The sequence below is a fragment of the Neomonachus schauinslandi genome, chromosome 4, assembly GCF_002201575.2.
Source record: "Neomonachus schauinslandi chromosome 4, ASM220157v2, whole genome shotgun sequence".
Taxonomy (NCBI): Eukaryota; Metazoa; Chordata; class Mammalia; order Carnivora; family Phocidae; genus Neomonachus; species Neomonachus schauinslandi.
The window spans coordinates 187,380,085-187,403,404 of record NC_058406.1 but is presented as its reverse complement, the minus strand read 5'-3'; the positions used below and the strand labels follow the sequence as shown (position 1 = coordinate 187,403,404).

Below are 23,320 nucleotides of genomic sequence, written 5' to 3'. Positions count from 1 at the left end.
AGCTCCCTCAAAGGTGCGGGCCGGGGACGGGGCCCAAGCCAGGGTGCGAGAACCTGGCAGTGACCTCTATCTGGGTGCAGCCCTGCGGAGGGCTGCGGTCAAGGTCTGCCGTCCCGGGAGTAGCCTTGGGGATGGGGAGCTGGAGCCGCGGGAGACCCCAGGCCCATGCACCGCCAGGTCTCCACCTGGCCGGGGGCTGCCCTGGGCTGGCCGGGGGCTACTCTTGCCGCAGCCCTGCAGCCTTGCAGCCTTGCAGCCCTGCAGTGAGTGTCGGGGGGCGGGGCGGGCTGCTGCAGCGGCGGAGGCGGGTCGGAGGTGAGAGCTGGCTTTCGCGGCGGGTCCGCCCCTTTTCCTCCCGGCCTCTGCGGAGCCCCCGCCCCGCCTGCGGCCCTGCCAGCCTCCCTGCCGCTTTGCAGCCCCGCAGCTCGGCGCCCGAAGGGACCGGCCAGGGCAGTGGGTATCACTGTGGGGAGGCGCCAGGCGGGCTGGCCCCGGGCAAGTCCACACTGCGGCTCTTTGTTCTGGGGTGGGGGGGCTGGGGGCTGCCCGAGGGCTCCGACTGGTTGCCCTGGAAACCTGGAGGGCCCGGGAGGGCCCTGGAGTGTGAGGGGAGGAGGCCGCCCTGCGCCCCCCCCCCAACCGGCCCGCCCACCCTGGCCCTCCCGGTGCCGAATCGGCGACTTCGGCTGCGGTTCTGCAGGGTGGGGGCGGGGCAGAAAAGGGCATCCTTCCAGCCCTGGGACTTTGGGGCGGGGGCGCCCCCACCCTGGCGCAGAGAGGGACAGGGGGAGGTGTGCAGGAGCAGACGAAGCTGCCAGGAACAGCTTGCTCCAGGCTCCTACCTGCCCCTCCCCTCATCCACTGAGGGCGCCTGGGCTGGTGGGGGTGGGGGAATTCCCTACCATGCCCCGCCCCCTTTCTGCGGTTCCCCGCGTTGCTGCCATCGCTAGTGCAGGTCTGTGCAGGAGAAGAGACCTTAGGTCCAAGTGTTTGGGAGAGCTTGGGGGTGGCTTGGAATTATTTTGGGAGGGGGGCATCGGTTGGTTTGGGGGGCGGCTTGGGGATTTGGGGGCAGTAGGTCGGGAAATCATGCCAGAAAGATGGCCTGGATGAATGGGGTAGGCATGGAGGGAGAGCAGGAGGTGAGTGAGGGGCTGTAGCGTGGGCAGAGGGGAGCGCAGGAGGCCTGTGGGGGAGGGCGGAGGAACAGACCAGGAGAGTGGGCGTTCTCTAGACACAGGGCTGGGCCCGGCCACTGTCTGAGTGCTGTCCTGAACCACAGCTGGTGCTGGTTCCCGAAGCCACAGCCCGGGTGGCGGGGAGGGTCCGCAGGCGCTACTGGGCTAAAGGGGCGTGGACGCCGTCCACTCCCGCGCTAGCGGTGCGTCCTCCCGGAGCCGGGCTCCTAGTGGGCTGGCCCGCTTCCTGCCCGCCAGGCTGCAGGGGACTGGCGGGGGGCGGAGGGAGGGCGCGGCAGGGAGCTGGCGGGCGGGGCCGTGGGGACAGTTGGCTGTACCTTCAGTTTCCACCGCCGCGTCCGCCAGCACTGGCGCACGCCTGTGTGTGTCTAATGAGTTTGTGTGCGCGCGCGCGTGTGTACGACGGCGTGAGTGTGTGTGTGTGTTGGGGGCGCTGTTTGGAGCCGGCTCTGCGGTGCCATGGCAACGGCCCCATAAACCCGCCCCCACCCGCTGCCAGTTGGCCGCCTGCCCGCGGGCGCCTCCCGCCTCGGGATCCCCTCACCCCCGCCCTATTTGCCCTATTTATAATCAGTTCCCGGGCTAGCTGCTATTGGTGGGAATGGGTGTGTCGGCATGGGCGAAGGGGGGGAGCGCGGATCTGGGTGCGGGTCGGTGGAGTATGGGGTGCGATAGGGGGAGGCACAGGATGTCCATGCTTAGAGCCTCGGCGGTGGGAGCCTGGAAGTGACTGATGGGTGTGGCCCTGCCAGGCCCCAGGGCCCTCACGTGGAACCCGCAGCCGCTTGTGGACCCCGCTGCTGGTCCCCCTTCCACTTGGGCCCCTGACCCTCTTCTGATGTGCTGCTCCTCTCCCCTGTGTCTGCCCGGCTTGTCCACAGGCGGACACTCCGGCCACCCAGGGCAGGGTGTCTGCGGCAGTAGGGACACCAGGCCTGCCTGGGGTGGCCAGGACTTGGTGACCGATTTTCTGCGGCAGCTGAGAGTTTCTGGCTTCCAACAGCTGGCCTGGGGGTTGGGGGGGATGAAGGCCTGCCCAGAGCCCCCTACTCTGTTCCCTGCTCAGAGTGTTTTGGGGTCCCAGCAGACTCTGTGTTCCTGCGTCCCCCTTGATCTGGCTTGGCAAGGGAAGTGTTAAATGGGGCGGCTGCGGTCCTGGGCCTGGCATGTGGAGGTGGGGGCTCTGTCCCTTTGCCTGTTTGGGGACAGCAGCCAGTGGCGTCCCACGCCTGCCTGTCCATCTTTTGCTGCAGCTGTACTACCATCCCCCTCAGGCCTCTGCTCCCCAAGACCCCACTTCCCGCCCAGATTCTGCCCCCCTCCCCGCACCCCAGCTCTCCCCTCAGACCTCAAGTGCCCCCCCCAGGCCCAGACAGCCCAGCCCCCGCTTTCAGATCCTTATAATTCCACAAAACCCTGAGACCACAACCCTGGGTTGGGTCCCCAGCCTGAGGACCCCTCCTGTCCTCTCTGCTCCCTGCGTCCCTTCGATCCACGCTGCCACCTCTTCAGATTCTTGCTCCATGGCTGCCACCGGACTCCCTCCGCCTCCACTTAGGAACCGTGAAGGAAGTGTTTAGAAACTGATGTAATTTCTGACGTCAGAGCTGTGGGGCCTGGGAAGGGACGGGGACTGTTGGGGTGGCTGCCGCGGCAAGGTGCCCCCCACTCTGCGAGGGCCCCCGGCGGCTGTGGGTAGGAGGGGCCGCCCGTGCTGCTGAGTCAGAGGGGGCCGGCCTGGGCGTCCCGGAGGGAGGGCGGGCCGGCGGGAGGCTCGCGCAGCCGGCGGGCAGGCGGCAGTGCTGGCCGGAGACTCACTGAGCCAGGGAGCCAGGCGCAAGAGCCCCAAGCCCGGCCCCCGTGCCCTGGAGCTCAGTGTGGTGGCCTGCCCGCCCGTGTCTCGCCCCGTGCCCCCCCGCCCGTCCCCGCGCCTCTCGGGCTCTGGCAGCCATGGTGGCGGGTATGCTCATGCCGCTGGACCAGCTGCGGGCCATTTATGAGGTGCTCTTCCGTGAAGGCGTGATGGTGGCAAAGAAGGACCGGCGGCCCCGCAGCCTGCACCCTCACGTCGCTGGCGTCAGCAACCTGCAGGTCATGCGCGCCATGGCCTCCCTGCGGGCCCGGGGCCTGGTGCGAGAGACCTTCGCCTGGCGCCACTTTTACTGGTACCTCACCAATGAGGGCATTGCCCACCTGCGCCAGTACCTGCACCTGCCGCCGGAGATCGTGCCCGCCTCTCTGCAGCGCGTGCGCCGCCCTGTCGCCATGGTGATGCCCGCGCGGCGCACCCCCCATGTGCAGTCTGTGCAGGGCCCCCTGGGCTGCCCGCCAAAGTGGGGGTCGCTGCCAGCCGAGGACCCTGCCCGTGAGGAGCGGCGGGTCTACCGTCGGAAGGAGCCTGAGGAGGGGGCAGCTGAGCCCCCTGTGGTGCCCGCCACCGCCCCAGGGAACCTGGTGAGGCCTGGCCCGGAGCCGGCCCCAGCCACAGGTCAGCTGCATCCTGGCCCCAGCCATGGGGGATGGGAATGGGGTGCCTGGGCCCAGGCCTGGTGGGCTGGGGTCGTGGGAACGTCGCTCACACCGGCAGGTGGTGCTCTGTCTGCCTGAGGGTGTCGGCTGCCCTGCTGGTGGACCCACGTGGCTCCTCCTCCTGGCTTGAGGACCTTGGGCTGGGTAGGCCGAGGAGCCCCTGGGCCGCTGCCAGGCCATCCCCAGGCTCCCCCTGGGGCTAGGGGTGGGGCTTGCGGCGCCTGGACTGGCAGGACCAGCTGTGAGCACAGCCCTGCCCCACACCAGCTAGTCGCTGTCCCGGCACTGCCTTTGGCCTGGGCCTTCTCGGTGTGTCCCTGTGGCCTGGCTGCCCCTAGGCCCTCTCTGCGTGAGGCGGCAGTGTGCAGGGGAGGAGCCAGAATGGGACGGGGTGGGGGCGGGTGTACCGCTCTCTAGTAGCGTGGCCCAGGCGGACTGCCTGACCTTGCCGAGCCTCGGGTCTGTCCAGTGCGGTGACATCTACCCCCGTGGTTTTGTGGCTCATATGGTGTTCTGATGTGGTATTGTGACTGGGAGCGTGGCCGGCGTGGGGTTGGTGATGGCCCCGGGGGCAGCCCTGGGTTAGGGGGAGAAGAGCAGACCCCAGGCAGGAGCGTTGCCAGCAGACCAGAGGCCAGGGTGTGGTGGGCGCTGGGCCCAGGCCTGGGTCTGCGCAGATGGTGGAAGGTGGGTCCCAGAGTTGTGGAACAGGTCCTGTGGTCCCAGGGATTGCCAGGTGACCCTTCGCAGTGTCCTTCCTCTGTGGCATCCCTCTGTCCCTAAGCAGCTGCGCTGGCAGGACTCAGGTGGGCAGGTGACTCGTGTCCCATATAGCTTGAGGCTCACACGTGTGCTTTCAGAGCTCACTGGCCTTGGTGCTGACTTGGGGTGGCCCTGGTGCCCCAGCAGAGGTCGGGCTTGGCTGCTGTTTCCATCTTTGTGTCTTGTCACCTGGGGAGGAACCTGGTCTCTAAGGGTCTGGGAAGGGGGCCTGCCGTGAGGCCGGCAGGGTGGGAAAGAGTCTGCCAGGTGAATAGGGGCCCCTGTTCAAGTTCCTGTGTGGTCTGGGTTGGACCCACTAGGGCTGTGCCATGGGATCTGGGAGGATCAGTGAGGTGGTGGGCCAGAGGAATAGTCTCTGGGCTCTCCCCGTGGCCGTGGAGAAGTTGCATGGCCTCTTCAAACTCCTGTCAATGGGGTGACAGTGTCTCCCACAAGGGGACGGTGAGTGCTCGGCCGGGTGTTGGTCAGCACTGACTAGCATCCGATGGCCAAGTTCCAGCCCCGAGACCTTCGACCCTTGCCACCGGGGCTCCAGCCCGCTCCCTCTCTTGAGTCACGGGTGTGGTGAGCGTGAGCTCCTCTTTCCTTTTCTCTCCTTCTTTCCTTGTCTGTGGCCAGGCTGGGCGGCTGGGCAGGCACATGGTAGTGGGGCCAGGACGGGGGACTGGGTGTGGCTGCAGTGGGCAGAGCGGAGGGCACCCCCAGCCCTGATGGAGGTGACTCAGTGTTCCCTCCCAGCGGCAGCCACAGGCGGCAGCTCAGAGTTTCCAACAGGAAATGAACTCCAGCTCCGGGCTGAGTCAGGCCTGCGGGTGTGGGCTTCCCAAGGGCTGAGCGCAGGACCCGAGGGCCACCCTTACCGGGGGGCACCTAGGGCATGCTGGGTGCTGGCTGTGGCACGGGCACATCCTCATCTCTGGGGCTGCACCTAGAATCACCGACTTCTCAGAGGGACCCCTTCCTCCCCGGCTCTGTCCTCTCCAGTCTGCTACTAGAAGGGTGAGGGCAGGAGCGTGTGGGGCCAAGTGCACTGATGACCAGAATGGACTCGATCAGCGGGTCACCTCTGCCCATGCAGCCTTGGTCAGGGAGCCACGGACGCTGGGAGGCAGTCAGATGTGCGTGCTGTACCTCCGTCCCCACCTGTGAGCCGTGGTGGTCTGCTCATCTGTGTGGGAAGGCATCCGAGGCTTGGTCAGCTGAATGCCGGCCAGACCCAGACAAGCCCCTGGCCAGGGAGGCCCCCGCCATCTGGGGATGGCCTGAGATGAGGGATGAGCAATGGGGCAATCAGGGAGGACCCCTCTGAGGAGGTGCTCTGAGCTGAGCCTGACTGCTGAGGAGCACCTGCTCCACGAAGAGCAGCCCAGTAGAGGGAGGGAGGAGCGGAGGGTGGGGGCTGGGAAGCCGAGGCCATGGGCTTTTATATATGAAGCTCATCTACGTTTCCAGTAGTGATGCTTTGCCCAGCTCAGAACTCCAGATGACCCAAGATGCTCATAAAGGACAGGTACCGCCTGAGTGCTCCCAGCACTGTGCACAGAGCCGTTCCACGCAGCGGGTGGCCCACCCCGCAGTGTACCTTGACTTTCCCGTGTGGCGCTCGTGTCCCGAGGGAACCCGGGGTCAGCACACAGAACCGCTGTGCTCTTTTTCATGGCTGTGTAGCGCCACGTGGTGGGACAGGTTTTTGCAACAACACAAGCTTTGTGTCTGGTCTGTGCATGTTCCCTGGGATAGCCGCAGAGCTCTGGCGGGCTTTTAGAGCAGGTATGGCAGGATTAGATTTGCCTTTCCTGGGTCCTGTTCGGCTGCATGGGCAGAAGCATGGAGGAGGGCAGAGGCAGGGACACAGATACGGCATTTGCCCAGGCTAGAGACCACGGGGGCTGGGACTGAGCCGGTTGTGGGGTCTGTGGTGGAGGGAGGGGCTGGCCCTGGGGGCTAGGGGAATGAGGGTGTTGAGGGGGGTTGGGGGAGGGGCAGGGCGGGGGGGTTGTTGTGGGGGGGCTGGTCAGGACAGGCATTAAAGACTGGCGGGCCCCGTGGGCTGCACTGAGCCTCAGGGATTTCGGGCAGGCCTGTCCACTGTACCACCTAGGCTGGTTGGACCCGTTGGTCCACTGGGCTTCGGCTCTGCTGGCTTCAGCCCTGCTCAGCTCACTGACTAAGGGGTGGCCATGAGGAGGAGTCACAGCTCCCAGAGCTGGGTGGGGAGGCCAGGGCCTGAGTGAGCCCTCCCTCTGCCTCCCACCCTTCCCTCCTTCCTGCCGTCCCTGCCTTTCCTCCCTGCTTGCTCCATGGCTTGGCCCGTGCTCAGCCGCCATGGACAGGTACAGCATGGAGGAGCTGATTCAGCTGGGCCAAGGTAGGGCAGAGCCCCAGTGTGTGTGTGGGGGGGCGCTGTGGGCATGTGGGCTCCAGTTGGGCTGGACTGGGATCTCCCGGGCAGCCTGTGGCTGGGGCCCCGGGGCCGCTGGGGGTGCCTGCCTTGCCTGGGACATCAGAATTCAGAGATGCAGGAATGAGCTGGTCTCCCTCTCCCAGTTGCCGGGGAGTGTGTCTGGTGTGGGGGTGGATGGAGGCATCTGGAGGTGAAAGGCCCTGTCTAGGTGGGTGGTGGGGGGCTACCCACTGCCCTGGAGGGGCCCTCTGGCCTTCAGGAGCCAGTTCTCTAGCTGGCTGTGGAGTCCTGAGGCTGCTCTGAGGCTCCCATGAGAGCCAGCGGCTGCAGGCCATTTTCCTTCAGAAATGAGTTTCTGAGATGCGGGAGGCTTGCAGGCCGGCCCCGACCTTCTCCTCATAGCTCCTGGGCTCCCCAAATGGACCATGGTGCCTGTAGCCCAGCGGTCAGAGGCCGAGCGTGGTCTGCTGTGCTTTGCTGCAGGGTGACCACACGTGCCGGACGCTGCGTGGGCTCCAAGGGCAAGCCCCTCACTTTCCTCAGGCTCCTCATCTGTACCACACAATAAGAGCATAGGACTTCCTTCGTGGGGTTCTCTGAGATTGAAATAGAACGGTGCTTCACACACAGGAAATGCTACAAAGTGGGATATAAATCCTTCCATCTGGGCCTTAACTCTTTGTTGGCCAGGGCCCGAGGGCACCTGGGAGGAGAGGGTAGCATGGTGACCCCCCATGTCCTGTTTACCGGCCACGCTGGGCTCTGGGTCTCCAGGATGGCTTGGGCATGCGGGCTGACAGGGACCTCAGGCGCCAGGCCTTCTGCAGACCAGAGGCTGTGGGGGCTCTGGGGTGGGGTCAGGGCAGGCATCAGGAGCAGCCTGGGGCAGGGACGCATGGCCCTGTGCTGGAGGGCTGGCAAGCGTCCCTGCGGCTCAGCCCGGTTTGGGGCACCCCGGGTGTCTGGCTGGTGGTGTGACCTTGGGGAGGCTGCTCCATCTCTCCTGGGCCAGGTGTTGTGTTGAGTGACTTGTGTGGGGTCCTCTGGGAGAGGGGGAGCTGAGCACCGTGCCCTGTGGCCTTCCCCGAGTGTGCCCCCACTACTTCCTGCACCCTGAGTGGCAGGGCTGGGCGGGGCCGGGGCTGCCTCTCCTCCCATGGGCACGAGCCCCCCAGCTTCAGTGTCAGTGCTGGGCCTGGTTCCGAGGTGGACTCTGACGCCAGGTGGCTTCTTATTATTAGAATCATGGGCAGGGGCCTGGGGGTGAGTGTCCGGTGGCGCCGCCCAGCCAGACTGGGCCCCAGTGCCCTCGCTCTGCACGTCATGTTCTAAGTCTGGACAAGTGACGGGCCTCACTTGCCCTCCTCAGATATTTATATCCCCCCCGCCCCCTGCCCAGCCCTCCCCTCCCCCATGGACACAGGCTCTGCTGCCCACAGTGGCTCGGCCAGCCGTGCCCTCCCGCCACCGCCGCCTCCACGGGGCTCGCGGCCACCTCCGCGGGCTCTGTGACCCTCTCCAAGCCGGCTCCCACTCCCTGTCTGCCCCCGGGCTCCGCTGCTGTCCCTAATGAAGATCCTGCCGGGTAGGTGGCGCAGTCTTCGGAAGCTCTGTGAGAGCCCACAGGGGGTCCGGGGGGCGGTGGGCTGGAGGCTCTGTCCTTACTTCCCTGCACACACCCTGCCCTCCCAGGCCATCGCCCCAGCCCTCCCTTCGACCCCGTTCGCTGTCCCACATGGGGGTGTTGCGGCTCTGTGGGGTGCTTGTCGTTGGGGGTGGTTGGGTCAGCTGCAAGCCTGGGGGGCCAGTGGGGGCTGGGGCGCTGGCAGTCCCTCCCCCCCCACTGGGCACCTGGCAGCCGTCGCCAGAGGGCTTCTTGGAGGCAGAGTGGGGTACTGGGACACTGCAGTCCCCCTCCTGGGGAGGCATGGGGGGGGCTTTGCCGAGGCTGCCCGGGCCGCGCGTCACCACAGGCCCCTCCTCCCGGCGGGTGTGGCCGTGGGTAAGCAGGGGTTAAGGCTCCCGCTAACCTTGAGCGTGCTAGCTCTGTGGGGACAGCTGAGCTGGGCGCCACGGGAGGTGGGTGGGGAGCTCCGAGTGGCCGGGAGGGAGGAGGGACAGGAGGTGGGCGGGAGCACAGTTGGTGCCGTGGCCGGGACTCATCCCCGGGGCGCCGGCAGACGGTGCGGCAGGGCGGTCCTGCAGGCTGGGCGGTCCCAGGTCCCGAGGAGCACCCCCCCCCCCCCCGCCGCCGTCTTCCAAGCAGGGAAGGGAGGGGTCTCCCCGGTCTCTCGCAGCCGGTTCCGAAGGGCAGCTCCACCCGCTCTGCCCACAGCCGTGCAGCCCCAGAGCCATGGAGCCCTCGGGCAGCCTGTTTCCCTCACTGGTGGTCGTGGGTCACGTCGTTACCCTGGCCGCCGTGTGGCACTGGCGCAGGGGGCGCTGGCGGGTGCAGGATGTGCAAGGTAAGCGCCTCTGGCAGCTACCACCTGGGCCGAGACCGGGTTGCGGCCAGCAGCCACCGCCCCTGCCTGGTGGCTGGAGGCGGGGTGGGGTGAGGGGCCGCCCCTCCTACTACTTCTGAATTTCCCTGTCCCCTCCCCTTCCTGTCCCGGAGCGAAGCACCGGCCCACAGTGGGAGAGCAGAGTTCTCCTCCCCTGTGTCTTCTGCCTTGAAAACCCTGCCCGTTTCCCTGGGGGTGGGGCCAGGGTTCAGTGGCTCTTGCATCCTGGAGCCCTGGCTTGGGCAGGTGGGTGAAGAGGAGTTTGGGGGCGGGGGCTCCAGACCAGAGCCACGAGCAGTACAGGAGGAAGGCCTCTCCCCTGCTGCCAAGGACAGAGACTGTCAACACAGAAACCACCGCTGCTGGGGCAGGGCAGGTGCAGGGCTGGTGCCCTGGGGCAGGTCTTGGAGAGGCTCCTGCCCAGGACTGAGGTGGCGCTGGGCCTTCGTGCCCTCAGCTGGGGCACAGGACTGCCAAGGGGCAGGCAGCCAGGCTGCGCTCTGCCCACCTCCTGCTCAAAGTCACCCGCTCTGGGCGCTAGCCCAGTGCCGCCGTGGACCGCCCAGCAAGGAGGGGGTGGGGCCTGCTTCCTCCGGTGAATGGAGCAGGGTGGGGCCCTGGGGATTGGGTTTCTGGCCTGAGGGGCTACCCTAAGGGATTTGGAGTTGTGCTCCGGTCTGTGCCTGGGTGCACCTGGGGTGCAGGGACTCGCTTGCGATGAGGGTGGCCAGAGCTGCCCCTGGAGGGTCTGCCCAATCTCAGTTTGGGTGCCAGGCTCGCTGGACCTGAGGTCTGAGTCAGGATGGGGCTTCTAGGCGTGGCTTTGGGGACTGGGGAGCAGCGGGTGACTCAGCTGCAGGGGCGTTCAATAAAATGCATGGGACCAGGCCTTCTCCCCCCCCCCCCATAGATTTGACCTTTCCTCCCTCCCTCGGCGCACTTTGTCCCCTGTCCCCACGTGGGGAAGGGGACCCTGTTCCTTTGCTATCTTGGGGTGTCCCTCTCCCTGCCCTGCAGTGCCCCTCGGGGCTTTGATGCCTCGGTTCTGTTCTTGGCTGTTCTCAGCCCTCTGCTCCCGGCGCCGTTCCCAACCGCCAGCCCCTGAGAACGTCAGTCCGTGGGCGTCAGTCTAGGGGAGTTTCCCGGCGCCTAGGCGTCCCCCGGGGCTCCCCTCCGCGGGAACCTGGGCATCCCGCGAGTTCCCATGCCCCTTTGTTCTGTCGGGCAGCCTCCCTCTGCCGCCAGTCCCCCGGGCCCAGCGGGGTCCTCTCCTTCCAAGTAGGGGCGCGGCTTTCCGGCGCGCGCTGGGCGGGGCGCCCCGCCAGGGGCAGGTTCTTCGGGTCTGGGCGGTGCGCCCGCTGCCGGCAGCCTCACGGCGTGGGCTGGGGAGCAGAGGCTGCGCGCCGTCCTTCCTTCTCCTCTGTGGGCGACCCCAGGGCGCCCAGGCTCATGGCTGCGGCCGGCACGGGGCGGGCGGGAGGCGCCTTCGCCCTGCAGGAGGTCGTGCTGGAACGGCCGCGCTGGCTGGACGGGGGCTGTGAGCGGGCCCGCAGGGGCTACCTCCATGGGCAGCTGTGCTGCGTAGGTGGGTGCGGCTGCAGGGGGGTGGCGGGGGGCACCGTCTCCGAGGGAACGGCCGGGACCGGGAAGGAGCCCGGCCCAGGTGCAGCCCCGCCCCCTTCGCCCCCCCCGCCGCTCTGCTCCGGAAACACCTGGGGAGGAAGGAGGGGAGGTACCCTTGGCCCCGTTTGTTCCTTATCTGGAGAAGGGGGATGGGAAGGTGGGCGGGGCCGGCTTGGGCTTTGGCCAAGGTTTCTTTCTGCCCTGGGCACCAGGCAGTTGGCCGTCGGGACGCCGGGGGAGGGAGGGAGGGAGGCAAAGAGGGCGGCGCTCCAGGCCTTCTGCCGCCTTGGAGCTCTCCTTGGCCAGCGGGTACCCTCCGTCGGTAGGTTTCCCATCCCAGGAGCGTCTTCACTAGCTGTGGGACCCCCAGCCTTAGTTTCCACATTTGTAAAAGGAGGACCCTCAGAGGGTCGTGGGCGGCTCTAGGGGACGCTGGCTGGTGGCAGAAAATGTGTTGCTCTGGACAGTACAGAGTCAAGCAGAGGTGCAGGAGCCCCAGTGCCGGGGAGGGAGGGCCCGCTGAGGTCGGCAGCACTCGTGGAGGCCAGTATGCCTGGCTGAGGGCACACAGGCTGAACCAGCCTGGGAACGGTTGTCTGTTGGTTTTGGGGTCTGAATCTGATGGACAGGGGACAGAGCCTGTACGGGGCAAGGGGCAGGCAGGCGGGGCTGGGAGGAAAAGGCTTTGGAGGTGGAGGGAGAGGAGGAGCTCGGAGGCAGGAGAGCGTCTCTGGGGAAACAGGTGCTGGGGCTGCCCACCCACCCCAGCATCCTTGGAGACCCCGAGTGGCAGAAAGCTGGAGAAGGGGCTTGGACTGGGGACTGGCGTGGCGGGCCTGGCTCCCGTCTCCTGCTTGCCCTAGAATTCCCTGTTCCCACCTCCCGACCGGTTCCCAGGGAACTGAGAGGTCCTCTGCTCCGCACCAGAATGACAGTGGGGACCCCGCCTCCCCACTAGTGCTGGACTAGCCCAGGGGCTGCACATTGCAGGTGTTCACTATAGGCTTCCGGAGCTCTGGGCGGCTGCTAGGACAAGGGGTCCTCTGAAGGGGCATTTCTGCAGGCTCCAGAGGGGGAGGGGGCAGGTGGGTGTATTTTGGGGTCGGATTTGGGGTTTGGGAGGGCTTTGGGAGGGTGAAGAGCTGATGTCTGCTGGGGTTGTGGGTCCCCAGGTCCCCAGGCCCTGGAGGAGGGTGTGGGGACTGTAGAGCTGGACGGCCTTCCTGCATCTCGAGCCAGGTTCCGAGTTGGGGCTCCAAGCCTGGGTGTCTGGCTGAGTCACTTAGATGCGGGGAGCCGGAGGGGGGTGGGTTTTACCAGCTCTTCTTGGCTGGTGCACCCTTTGCCCCATGGTGTTTGGGCGCCCTCCCCTGGCCACAGAGGGGCAGCATGGACGGGGGTGGGTGAGCTTTTCCGGGAACCTTGGCCTGGAGGCTCAGGGTGGGGGGGGTGGGCAGCGGCTCACAGCTGGATCCCATCAAGCCAGATGCTCTGACTGGAAAATTCTTGCGGCTGCTTGGGTGGCTGGGGCAGGCCCAGTGCTGGCCATGGGCGGGTCTGTCCGGACCGGAGGAAGCCAGGCTGTACCCGGGCCCCTTTGCTCCACCTCCCACCTTTACAAGCCTGAATAGCTGCTATCTGTGAGCCCCGCCCAACTGCAAACAGCCCCCAGGTGTGGTTTCCTTTTCTGTGAGTCACTGCGCTAGGGCCCCCTCCCCAACCCTGACTCACTGGCGTGCCCCCCACACCCCTCCTCCCCCTAACTCGGGCCGAGTTCCTGCAGATTGGGCTGGGCGGTCCTGCCTGATGAGTCAACGCTCAGCTGTGTGCCCACTCCTGCCCTGCCGTGTGCTGTGCTTCTGGATGGGGGAGCACTGCTCCAGGACGTGCCTGGTGGGCAGCTCAGAAGGGCCAGGCCAGCACAGGATCATAGTGGCCCTTGAGCAGGGGGCGGGGGCCACAGGCATAGGGCACACAGGTCTATCAGGAGGTGTGATTTACAAGGCTGCAAGAAAGAGATGGTCAGCTCATCCCCCCAGCTCTCTGTCACTCAGCTTGGGGTCCCGGCTGGCAGGGTGGGCAGGCTGAGGGCTGGACCTGGGCTGAAGCCCTGAAGGGAGATGTGGCCTGGGGGGCGCCCTGGGCCCAGCCACCCTCAGGCACCCCTTCCTGTGATGGGGTGGCCGAAGGGATGGTGTGTGGTCCTGGCAGCGTGGATGCGCAGCGGCATGCCAGGTCCCGTGGAGCCCCTGGGTGTCCCTCTGCGACTGTGGCGGCCGGGTGGGTGAGGAAACCCCTGGGTTTCCTGTTTCTGTGGGGCCCTGGGTGTGGCCGTGGGGGCGGGGCCACCTTCCTCCTTCCCTCTGTGCGGGGTGGGGGGAGGGGGGTGGGCAGGGCGGGGTGGGGCTCCCGGGGGCGGGGACAGCCGAGCGAGAGAGTCCAGCGGGCAGGGAGTGGTCACGCCAACTCTGCTTGGAGCCGAGCAAGCGAGTGAGTCCTGTGCGGCACCAGCCTGAAGCTGCCCGTGTGCCACGAGGGCTGGAGCTCAGCACCTGGGGGCATCAGGACCGAGCGCCGGAGGGGCGGGGCGGCACCATGTCTCAGCACCGGCTCCGTGTGCCTGAGCCCGAGAGCCTGGGCCACAAGAGAACCAGCTCGGAGGACAACCTCTACCTGGCAGTGCTCAGGGCCTCGGAGGGCAAGAAAGGTAGTGGGCACTCCCCGCCAGGCAGGGCTCACTTCCTGCCCCAGGAAGCCTGGATCCGGGTGGGGGTGGGGCCCCGCTTCGAGGGTCTGAAGGTAGGGACAGAGTCTGAGACGGGTAGGGCCATGGGCCGCGTGAGCACCGCGCCAGGGCCTGGGTGCGGAGCTGGGGTGGGGGTGGGCAGCCACTGGTGCCCAGCATGGAGAGGGCTGGCCCATGTTGGCAAGGCTGGCACTAGCCGCTGGATCTGGAGTATAGGGCTGTGGTGGGTGGGGGCGCTCTGCGCCCCGGGGAAGCCCGCTGCCCTGTTGGGACGGTACAGCTTTCGCCTCGCCCCACCCTTGACCCGGGTCCTGGCTGGGAACCTTTCTGCCCAGGTCTCCCCAGGCAGTGTGTGGGGGGGTGGGGCCAGCCGCGACCGACCGTACTCTCTGGTTTTTGGGTGGGGCCGCAGGCTCTGGACCCTCCCATCTCCAGAGGGAGACAGTAGGGGAGTGAGCGGTGACACCTGTGTGCCTGGCACCCCTGAGCCCCCCGCAGGGGCGGGCGCTGGGTCTCCCTGAATGATTCTGAGGCGCTCTTCAGGTGCTACCCACCATGTCCGCATGGTGGTCACCTCCTGGAGGCCCCTGTGGCTGCTCCCCGGCCTCAGGTCACCTGGCTTTGTCTGTCCCAGATGAACGGGATCGTGTGCAGAAGAAAACCTTCACCAAGTGGGTCAACAAACACCTCATCAAGGTTGGTGGCGTGTGTGCATGCGTGTGCATGCGTGTGCAGGGTCATGGGGTGGAGGAGGGTGCCCCTGGCCCTCCAGCCGAACAAAGGCTGCTTCTACTGTTGGCCTGGGGGCTCACTTTTCATCTCTGAAACCTGTTATTCTCTCTCTTCTCCCTGCCTCCCCCACGCTGCTCCTGCCTTCCTCCTCCTCCTCCTCCTCCTCCTCCTCCTCCTTCGGCCTCTCCTGCTCTCCTCTAGCACTGGAGGGCAGAGGTAGGTGTCTCCGTGGGGGTGGGGCATGTTCTGGGTCAGGGCCTGTCCCCCTGCCAGGGCCCGTTGGGGCTGTGGGGGACGTGCAGCAGCCCAGTACCTCTGTCCCCACAGGCCCAGAGACACATCAGTGACTTGTATGAAGACCTCCGCGATGGCCACAATCTCATCTCCCTGCTGGAGGTGCTCTCCGGGGACAGCCTGGTGCGTGTACCCGCCCACCTGCCCCCTCTGGGGCCCCGCCTGCCTTTCACCCGGATACCCCTGTCTGCCTTCCTTTCTTGGGGCTTTCCCACACGCCCACTCCACCCACGTCCAGCCTGGCCTTGGCCCCTCCTGTGTCTCCCGGCCTGGAGTGTTGGGCCCAGCCTGGGAGTGGCCCGTCCCCCGTGCCGCGGGCTCGCGGCCCTGCTGCTCTCTGTGTCAGAGCCCTGACACGGTAACCTCACGCTCTGCTCTGCTTTGGTTTCTCTGCTGCTTGGACTGTGAACCTTGGCCTCTGCCCTTTACCCTATGCCCTGCTCTGGCCGGGCAGCCAAGAGAGCGGGACGTAATCAGGAGCTCGCGCCTGGTGAGTGGTTGTGCGTGCTGGCTACGGCAGCGCGTGGGCTCCCCGAGACTGGGAGCCCGGCTCACCTGGGGCTGGTGGTCAGTCTGGACCCACCTGTGCCTGGCGCTTGGGCAGGCAGATGGCTGTGCATCCAGCTGCCTGAGGTCCTGCCTGTTGCAATGCCCAGGGCTGGGCCTGGGACCCACCAGGGCTGCCGCCGCCGTCCAGGAGGACCCCTCCCCCAGTGTCCTCCACCCGCGGCTTCCTGGCTATTGTCCCCTCCCACCCCTTCCTTCCTTCCCACAGCCTGGGCCTGGCTGCTGGACTTCCAAAGGCCCTGCTGGGCCTGGCCCTTGGGCCAGTGGCCCCCCTTTTCTAGCTGGGGAGGGTGAAGCGGGGACATGGGAAGAGCCTCGGTTGGTTCAGTTAGCCCAGATGCCCTGGGGATTCTGAGGGTAGGCAGGGGCCGCAGCTGGAGGTGGGACTGTGCCTCTGCCCCGGGGGTATTGACTGGCCGGGCCTCTCCACAGCCCCGGGAGAAGGGGAGGATGCGCTTCCACAAGCTGCAGAACGTTCAGATTGCCCTGGACTACCTCCGACACCGCCAGGTGAGACTGCCGGGCTGGCCTCTGGCCGAGGGCCCCCTTCCCTGGCTGGCCGCAGGTGAGGCTCAGGGGAGTTTGCTCACAGGTGAAGTTGGTGAACATCCGGAACGATGACATCGCCGATGGCAACCCCAAGCTGACCCTCGGCCTGATCTGGACGATCATCCTGCACTTCCAGGTAGAGTCTGGGGCCGGCCAGCCATCTGACTGGGGCTGTGGCCCGGGAGCCGGGGCCCTTGTCCTGGCCCCGTGGGGCCATCCTGCCGGCCCCCGCCTGGATGGTGCCTGCGCCCTGTGCTAGCTGCCTGGCCTGAGGGCTCAGGTCTCTCTCTCAGGCCTGGCTGGGCAGGGCCCCAAGAGCCACCCCGCACAGGAATGCATTCTCTGTGTGCCGTGCAGCCTCCTGCCCCGGGAGGGCTGTAGAGAAGCACCCGCTGCACTGGCTGACTCATCCACTGCCCGCCCCGGCCGCACAGGAAGCCACAAATCTAAGAGCTGAGCAGGCAGAGCCTGGCTGGCACGGCAGCTGAGTCACATAGGCTGGCAGGCTGAGAGACAGACAGACAGACAGACATTCGGGGACAGGCAGGCCGCCAGCCAGACCATGCCCACCCCCATCCCGCAGCCAGAGAGGGGCCGACCTGGCCCCCACCCCTGCTGGGACAGCCTTTCCTAGGTCTGCGGCTTCTGGGCAGGTGCTGGTGCCCACAGCTGCCCTCCTCCGGCCCACCTCCGGCAACTCGGAGGCGTCCATGGTGCCCACCATAGAACGGTAGTGGGGACTGGCGCGCTCACTTATTCCATGGCACCTGCCGGCGAGAGTGGCCCGGGCTGTGGTGCTGACGGGGGAGGGACCCCTGGAGGCCTCACCCTGCCTCAGCTGGCCCCGGGGGCTCCTGTGCACCCTGCACCCTGGCGTGGACTCATGACAGGTGGTGGGCACCGGGCCGGGCGCGTGGCTGTGGCTGAGCGCCTGCCCGCTGCGTGGGGCAGATCTCTGACATCCAGGTGAGCGGGCAGTCGGAGGACATGACGGCCAAGGAGAAGCTCCTGCTGTGGTCCCAGCGCATGGTGGAGGGTTACCATGGCCTGCGCTGCGACAACTTCACGTCCAGCTGGCGGGACGGCCGTCTCTTCAACGCCATCATTCACCGGCACAAGTACGTGGCCCGGGGCGCCCCGGAGCACCTCAGCCAGGCGGCTTCCAACAAGCTGGGGCAGGGACGGCGGCGGGAGGGGCGTGTGCCCGGACGAGTGCCTGTGCTGGCCCCCCCTCTGGAAGGGTGCAGGCAGGCTCAGCCCGCCCTCCTCTGCCCAGGGCCTTTCCAGAAGCTTCGCTGGCTTCCTTGAGGCCGGGTGGCCAGGGGCTGTTGGCTCTCAGAGCCGGGAGCCTCAGCCCCCACGTGGATGCCCCAGAAGGGGCTGGGGTGGCCAGGCCACGGTGGGAACGGCTCCCAGTGGAGCTTTGCCCCCACCCAGCTGGGGCCTGGTGGCCAGGGCAGCTGCAGGAATCCTACGCGCACTGGTAGCCTCTACTGGGGGTATTCCAGCCTGCGTCTGTGCCCCGTGTAGGCCCCTTGAGCGCCAGGGGGTGAGGTCCAAAGTATACAGCGTCCGAACGTGGGGTCACATTGGTGGGCAGTATTGGGCGCTAGCACTGGGTGGTGTGGTTGTCAGGGTGTTTGCAGGAGGAGGAAGCTATGTCCCTGTCCCCATGCTGAGTTGCCCCCTGGGCCTCGCTGTCCCTCCGCCCCTCTGCCCACAGGCCCACGCTCATCGATATGAACAAGGTGTATCGTCAGACCAACCTGGAGAACCTGGACCAGGCCTTCTCTGTGGCGGAACGGGACCTGGGGGTGACGCGGCTCCTGGACCCTGAGGGTGCGTGCCCCGTCCCCCCTCCCCGTGCCCCTCCGCTGCCCCTTGCTGGGCGCCTCTGACGCCGGCCCCTCCCCGCAGATGTGGACGTCCCTCAGCCCGACGAGAAGTCCATCATCACCTACGTCTCCTCCCTGTATGACGCTATGCCCCGCGTGCCTGACGTGCAGGATGGCGTGAAGGCCAACGTGAGTGGTGGCTGGCGGCCGGGGGGCCGGGGGGCCGGGGGGCAGGATGGCGGGACGGCCCCTCACGCCCCCTGGCCGCCTGCAGGAGCTGCAGCTGCGCTGGCAGGAATACCGGGAGCTGGTGGTCCTGCTGCTGCAGTGGATCCGGCACCACACGGCGGCCTTCGAGGAGCGCAGGTTCCCTGCCAGCTTTGAGGAGATTGAGGTGGGCCCGGCCTCTCGCCCCAGCTCCTGCGCCCCGTGCGGCCCAGGCCTGGCAGCTCACACCTGGTTCTCTGCAGATTTTGTGGTGCCAGTTCCTGAAGTTTAAGGAGACGGAGCTTCCGGCCAAGGAGGCGGACAAGAACCGGTCCAAGGGCATCCACCAGTCCCTGGAGGTGAGGGGGGTCCTAGACAGAGGGGACGGGGGCCATTGCAGAGGTGAGTGAGGCTGTCCACGGGCCTGGAGCCTGGGGGCCCTCTTTAGCAAGCTGGCATGGCCTCGTGGCTGAGCGTCTGGAACCGGGGCTGTTCCAGGTTGGGCGGCTGGGGGGCCTGGGTGGCTTGCCTCCCCCTCTGAGCTCGGCCCCTGCCCACAGGGTGCGGTGCAAGCAGGCCAGCTCAAGATGCCGCCCGGTTACCACCCGCTGGACGTGGAGAAGGAGTGGGGCAAGCTGCACGTGGCCATTCTGGAGCGGGAGAAGCAGCTCCGCAGCGAGTTTGAGAGGTGGGTGGGTGCAGGGCTGGGGGAGGCAGTTGTGGGGTGGGGCCCCGTGGCAGCGGGAAGCCACCCGAGGGTGAGTCACTGCCTGGGGAGGAAACCACCCCCCAGGCTGGGAATCCCACACTGGGGCCAGCTCCACTGTGGGCCGCAGGCGGCCCCGGAGGCCGCGGCAGGAGGGGTATATATTCTGGAGCCCCACGCCTGGCAGGCGGACCCCACTCACGGCGGCTCCCGCGGGTGCTGTGGGCTGCAGGCTGGAGTGTCTTCAGCGCATCGTGAGCAAACTCCAGATGGAGGCTGGGCTGTGTGAGGAGCAGCTGAACCATGCCGACGCCCTGCTGCAGTCGGTGAGGGGAGGGGCGAGCAGGGCCACTGGGCAGGGAGGCGGCAGGGAGGCGGGAAGAGCTGGGAGCCCGCCGCGCCCTGTGGCCGGTGGGTGGAGAGCAGGCCCCAGCCCCTCTCCTGGTGTGCTGCCAGCTCTGATCGATCCCTTTGGGCAGAACTGGTTTCCGGGCGCCAGGCAGGACATACAGGAGGCCACTGTCCCCAGCTCCAGGCCTGAGAGGCTTGCTGGCCAGAGAGGGTGGGTGGGGAGGGCCCCACACCCATAGGGCCCAGCAGGGGCGGGGCTGTGAGCCTGGGCAGGAGCTTGGCGGAGGAGGATGGGGCACAGGAACCTGTGGAGGAAGCCCTGGGGGTTCTGGCCCTTAGACCTGGCAGAGTTCCCCTAGAGAGCCAGGGGCTGGTGATCTGGCCAGAAGTGCGTATCAGGACCTTGGGCAGGGTGGGGCTGGGGCAGAGGATGGGCCGGGGCTCTCGAGGCAGCCCGCCTGCAGGCCCTAAGTTGTGGGTACCCCCCTGCAGGATGTCAGACTGCTGGCTGCAAGCAAGGCGCCCCAGCGGGCAGCCGAGGTGGAGCGGGACCTGGACAAGGCAGATGGCATGATCCGGATGCTGTTCAACGACGTGCAGACGCTCAAGGATGGGCGGCACCCACAGGGAGAGCAGATGTACCGCAGGTGGGCCACGCCCCTTGCTGGGGGGTCTTGACGCAGCCACATCCCAGCTCATGCCTCCAACGCCCCCCACCGCCCGCAGGGTGTACCGCCTGCATGAACGTCTGGTGGCCATCCGGACCGAGTACAACCTCCGGCTGAAGGCAGGCGTAGCTGCCCCCGTGACCCAGGTGTCGGTGCAGACCACGCAGAGGCGCCCCGAGCTTGAGGACGCCACGCTGCGCTACCTACAGGACCTGCTTGCCTGGGTGGAGGAGAACCAGCGGCGGGTGGACAGTGCCGAGTGGGGCGGGGACCTGCCCAGTGTGGAGGCCCAGCTGGGCAGCCACCGGGGCCTGCACCAGTCCATCGAGGAGTTCCGGGCCAAGATTGAGCGGGCACGAGCTGATGAGGTGTGTGGGCACCCTGAGGCAGGGGTGGGGGTGGGGGGCGGACCCTGGCTGCGGCAGGTGCCACGCCTTCCGTCTCCCACAGGGCCAGCTCGCCCCGGCCCCCCGGGGCGCCTACAGAGACTGCCTGGGCCGGCTGGACCTGCAGTACGCCAAGCTCCTGGTGAGTGCTGGCCGCGGCTGGGCTGGGGGTAGGGGCCTGGGGGCGGGATGGGCTGAGAGTTCCTGTCTTCCTGCAGAACTCCTCCAAGGCCCGGCTCCGGTCCCTGGAGAGCCTGCACGGCTTTGTGGCCGCCGCCACCAAGGAGCTGATGTGGCTCAGTGAGAAGGAGGAGGAGGAGGTGGGCTTCGACTGGGGGGAGCACAACTCCAACATGGCTGCCAAGAAGGAGAGCTACTCGGTGAGGCCGCCTTCCAGAGTCTTCCAGGACTGTCCTGCCCCCATTGGGCCTCAGGGTGCTGGCTGGTCTCCCACCGGGAGCCTTGGGGGGGTGCTTATGGGAGACTGATGGACCCTGGTGTGGCCCCGACACCATTCCTGAGCCCCGCTGCCTCCGTGGCAGGCCCTGATGCGTGATCTGGAGCTGAAGGAGAAGAAAATCAAGGAGATTCAGAGCACCGGTGATCGGCTGCTACGGGAGGGGCACCCTGCTCGGCCTACAGTGGAGGTGGGGTGGGCCGGGGCCCCTCGTGGCCGTGGGGGGCGGGCAGAATGTGGGGGACCGCCCGGGGACCCCAGTGGCCATGGGGGGCGGGCAGAATGTGGGGGACCGCCCGGGGACCCCAGTGGCTGGCCGGGAGCCTGAGAAGGGCGACGGGGTGTGCAGTCCTTCCAGGCAGCCCTGCAGACCCAGTGGAGCTGGATGCTTCAGCTGTGTTGTTGCATCGAGGCGCACCTGAAGGAGAACACAGCCTATTTCCAGGTGAGAACTGGGCTCCTCCCTCCGGCTCGGCCGCAGCACCGCTGAGGAGCCCCAGACCGCTCCTGGGGGTGCAAGGCCCCTCCCTGTGTCCCCTTGCACAGGGCTAAGTGGTTTCTGCACCATCCCGTGGAGCTTGTGTCAGAACCCTCTGCAGCCTGGGGCCCCACCGGCCTCCTGTGACCCCTTCTGACTTCCCAGTTCTTCTCGGACGTGAGGGAGACTGAGGAGCAGCTCCGGAAGCTGCAGGAGACCCTCCGCAGGAAGTACACCTGTGACCACACCATCACCGTCACGCGTCTGGAGGACCTGCTGCAGGACGCCCAGGTGAGTGGACTGCAGGCCTCGGCCGGCCCAGGGCTCTACAGTAACGAGAGGGGCACTGCGGCCTGCAGGGATGAGGGCAGGTGGCCATCGGATCCCGGGATGGACTGGCCCAGGCAGGGGCGGGTGTGGCGGTGGTGGGGTTGCAGGGCCAGCCGGGAGCCAGGAGGAGCTGGCGCGGCGTCTGGGCTGCGCAGCTGCTTCATGACGGTCCCTCTGGGGGTGGAGACACAGCGACGAGAGGGACTGGGATGCTGGGGAAGATGTGACGGGGGTCAGTCAGCACCGTGGGACAGGGCTGTGGGGGAGCTGCGAGGTCAGTGGTGGGGTCCTGGAGTAGGGGCGGGTGGCTGCCAGAGCGGACGTGAGCTCCGGACACCAGAGCTGCTGGCACCCCCAGAGCAAGCCCCGGGCCTGCCCCCCCGCTGCTGGCCCGCGCACACCGCCCGGTGGCATCTCGGGCCTGATGTGTGGGGCGGGCACAGTCCGAAGGGCTGCATAGGGCAGAGAGGCAGCTGGGTCTGGCGCCCGTGTGCCCTGGGGCAGGGGAGGGCTTGGCGGGAGTGCTGGCTGGGGGCCCCTGGGGGCAGGAGCGGGGGCAGTGAAGGCTGGAGAGCCGTTCTGGGGGAGGCATGAGAGATGCAGGCAGTTTCAGGGTAGACTGACTGCAACCTCTGACAGTCCTTACTGGGGTTTGGCCCCTTGGAGAGGCAAGATGGGAGGAGATGGATGACCTTCAGCGGGAGGAGGACAGTGGAGGGGAGAGGACATCGTGTGGCCAAGAGCGCAGCTGGGGCTGCTCTCCTGGGGGGTACAGGGGCCCTGGGGGGCGGGGAGCGCTTAGTCTGGGCCAGGAAGAAAGGAGGGTCAGTGGGATCAGTTGGGGGCTAAGCTCTGGGTTGCTGCCCCGGTCACACCTCCTGCTTCCCAGTGCCCAGTTCCATTGTACCCCAGGGGCAGCAGGAGGGTCCCCTTGATCTTGGGCCAGAGGCGGGGTACCAGGGGGCTTGCTCATTGCCTGGTGCAGGAGTGTGGGTCTTCATAGGACCTCATCTAGGCACATGGCGTCTGGATGTTGGACCGTGGTTTCTGAGCCTCCTCTCCCTGGCAGGATGAGAAGGACCGACTGAACGAGTACAGGGCACACCTCTCAGGCCTGGCCAAGCGGGCCAAGGCCATCGTGCAGCTGAAGCCCCGAAACCAAGCCCACCCCGTGCGGGGCCGCATACCGCTGCTGGCTGTGTGTGACTATAAGCAGGTGGAGGTGAGGGCCAGGCTGAGTGGACCGGCACCCTGGGTGGGGACGGGGCCCGGCCGCTCTGTGACCACTCCGGCTGCCGTAGGTGACCGTGCACAAGGGGGACGAGTGTCAGCTGCTGGGCCCCGCACAGCCATCCCACTGGAAGGTGCTCAGCAGCTCCAGCAGTGAGGCCGCCGTGCCCTCCGTGTGCTTCCTTGTGCCCCCGCCCAACCAGGAGGCCCAGGAGGCCGTCACCAGGTGGGTAGTCCGGGGCTGGCAGCTGGAGTGGGTGCCGTGGGCTGGTGCCCCAACACCTCTGACCGTGCCACTGACCTGCCAGGCTGGAGGCCCAGCACCAGGCCCTGGTCGTCCTGTGGCATCAGCTGCACGTGGACATGAAGAGTCTCCTGGCTTGGCAGAGCCTCAGCCGTGACATGCAGCTCATCCGCTCCTGGTCCCTGGTCACGGTAGGACTTACCGCAGGGGGCTGCGCTGGGGCTGGGGGGGGGCTTCTCGTGGGCCGGGCGCCCCTTGCCCATGCTCAGCCCTGAGTGCCGCCCGCAGTTCCGGACATTGAAGCCAGAGGAGCAGCGGCAAGCCATGCGCAGCCTGGAGCTTCACTACCAGGCCTTCCTGCGAGACAGTCAGGACGCTGGCGGCTTCGGGCCTGAGGACCGGCTGCAGGCTGAGCGTGAGTACGGCAGCTGCAGCCGCCATTACCAGCAGCTGCTGCAGAGCATGGAGCAAGGTAGGTGGCGGGCAGGCCCCGGGGGT

The 23,320-nt window shown here is 67.1% G+C and overlaps 1 protein-coding gene across 3 annotated transcripts in view; it reads left to right on the top strand.

The window, feature by feature from the left end:
* The window catches only part of PLEC (plectin), a 53,654-nt gene that overhangs the window by 17,631 nt on the left and 12,703 nt on the right, over positions 1-23,320 (top strand). The window contains exons 1-23 of one of the 3 annotated variants that reach the window (XM_044914702.1): positions 6,805-6,879; positions 14,423-14,484; positions 14,848-14,937; positions 15,814-15,891; positions 15,974-16,066; positions 16,882-17,048; positions 17,654-17,769; positions 17,848-17,954; positions 18,040-18,159; positions 18,236-18,331; positions 18,533-18,660; positions 18,911-19,004; positions 19,522-19,676; positions 19,756-20,065; positions 20,148-20,225; positions 20,302-20,463; positions 20,626-20,730; positions 20,890-20,985; positions 21,184-21,309; positions 22,418-22,570; positions 22,650-22,804; positions 22,887-23,013; positions 23,111-23,294. In XM_044914702.1, coding sequence (XP_044770637.1) covers positions 6,837-6,879; positions 14,423-14,484; positions 14,848-14,937; positions 15,814-15,891; positions 15,974-16,066; positions 16,882-17,048; positions 17,654-17,769; positions 17,848-17,954; positions 18,040-18,159; positions 18,236-18,331; positions 18,533-18,660; positions 18,911-19,004; positions 19,522-19,676; positions 19,756-20,065; positions 20,148-20,225; positions 20,302-20,463; positions 20,626-20,730; positions 20,890-20,985; positions 21,184-21,309; positions 22,418-22,570; positions 22,650-22,804; positions 22,887-23,013; positions 23,111-23,294 — 2,845 coding nt within the window. In that variant the 5' untranslated portion in view covers positions 6,805-6,836. Of the gene's footprint in view, positions 1-6,804; positions 6,880-13,480; positions 13,750-14,422; positions 14,485-14,847; positions 14,938-15,813; positions 15,892-15,973; positions 16,067-16,881; positions 17,049-17,653; positions 17,770-17,847; positions 17,955-18,039; positions 18,160-18,235; positions 18,332-18,532; positions 18,661-18,910; positions 19,005-19,521; positions 19,677-19,755; positions 20,066-20,147; positions 20,226-20,301; positions 20,464-20,625; positions 20,731-20,889; positions 20,986-21,183; positions 21,310-22,417; positions 22,571-22,649; positions 22,805-22,886; positions 23,014-23,110; positions 23,295-23,320 lie in introns of those variants that run through there. The other 2 variants (XM_044914701.1, XM_044914700.1) reach the window with 2 other exon arrangements.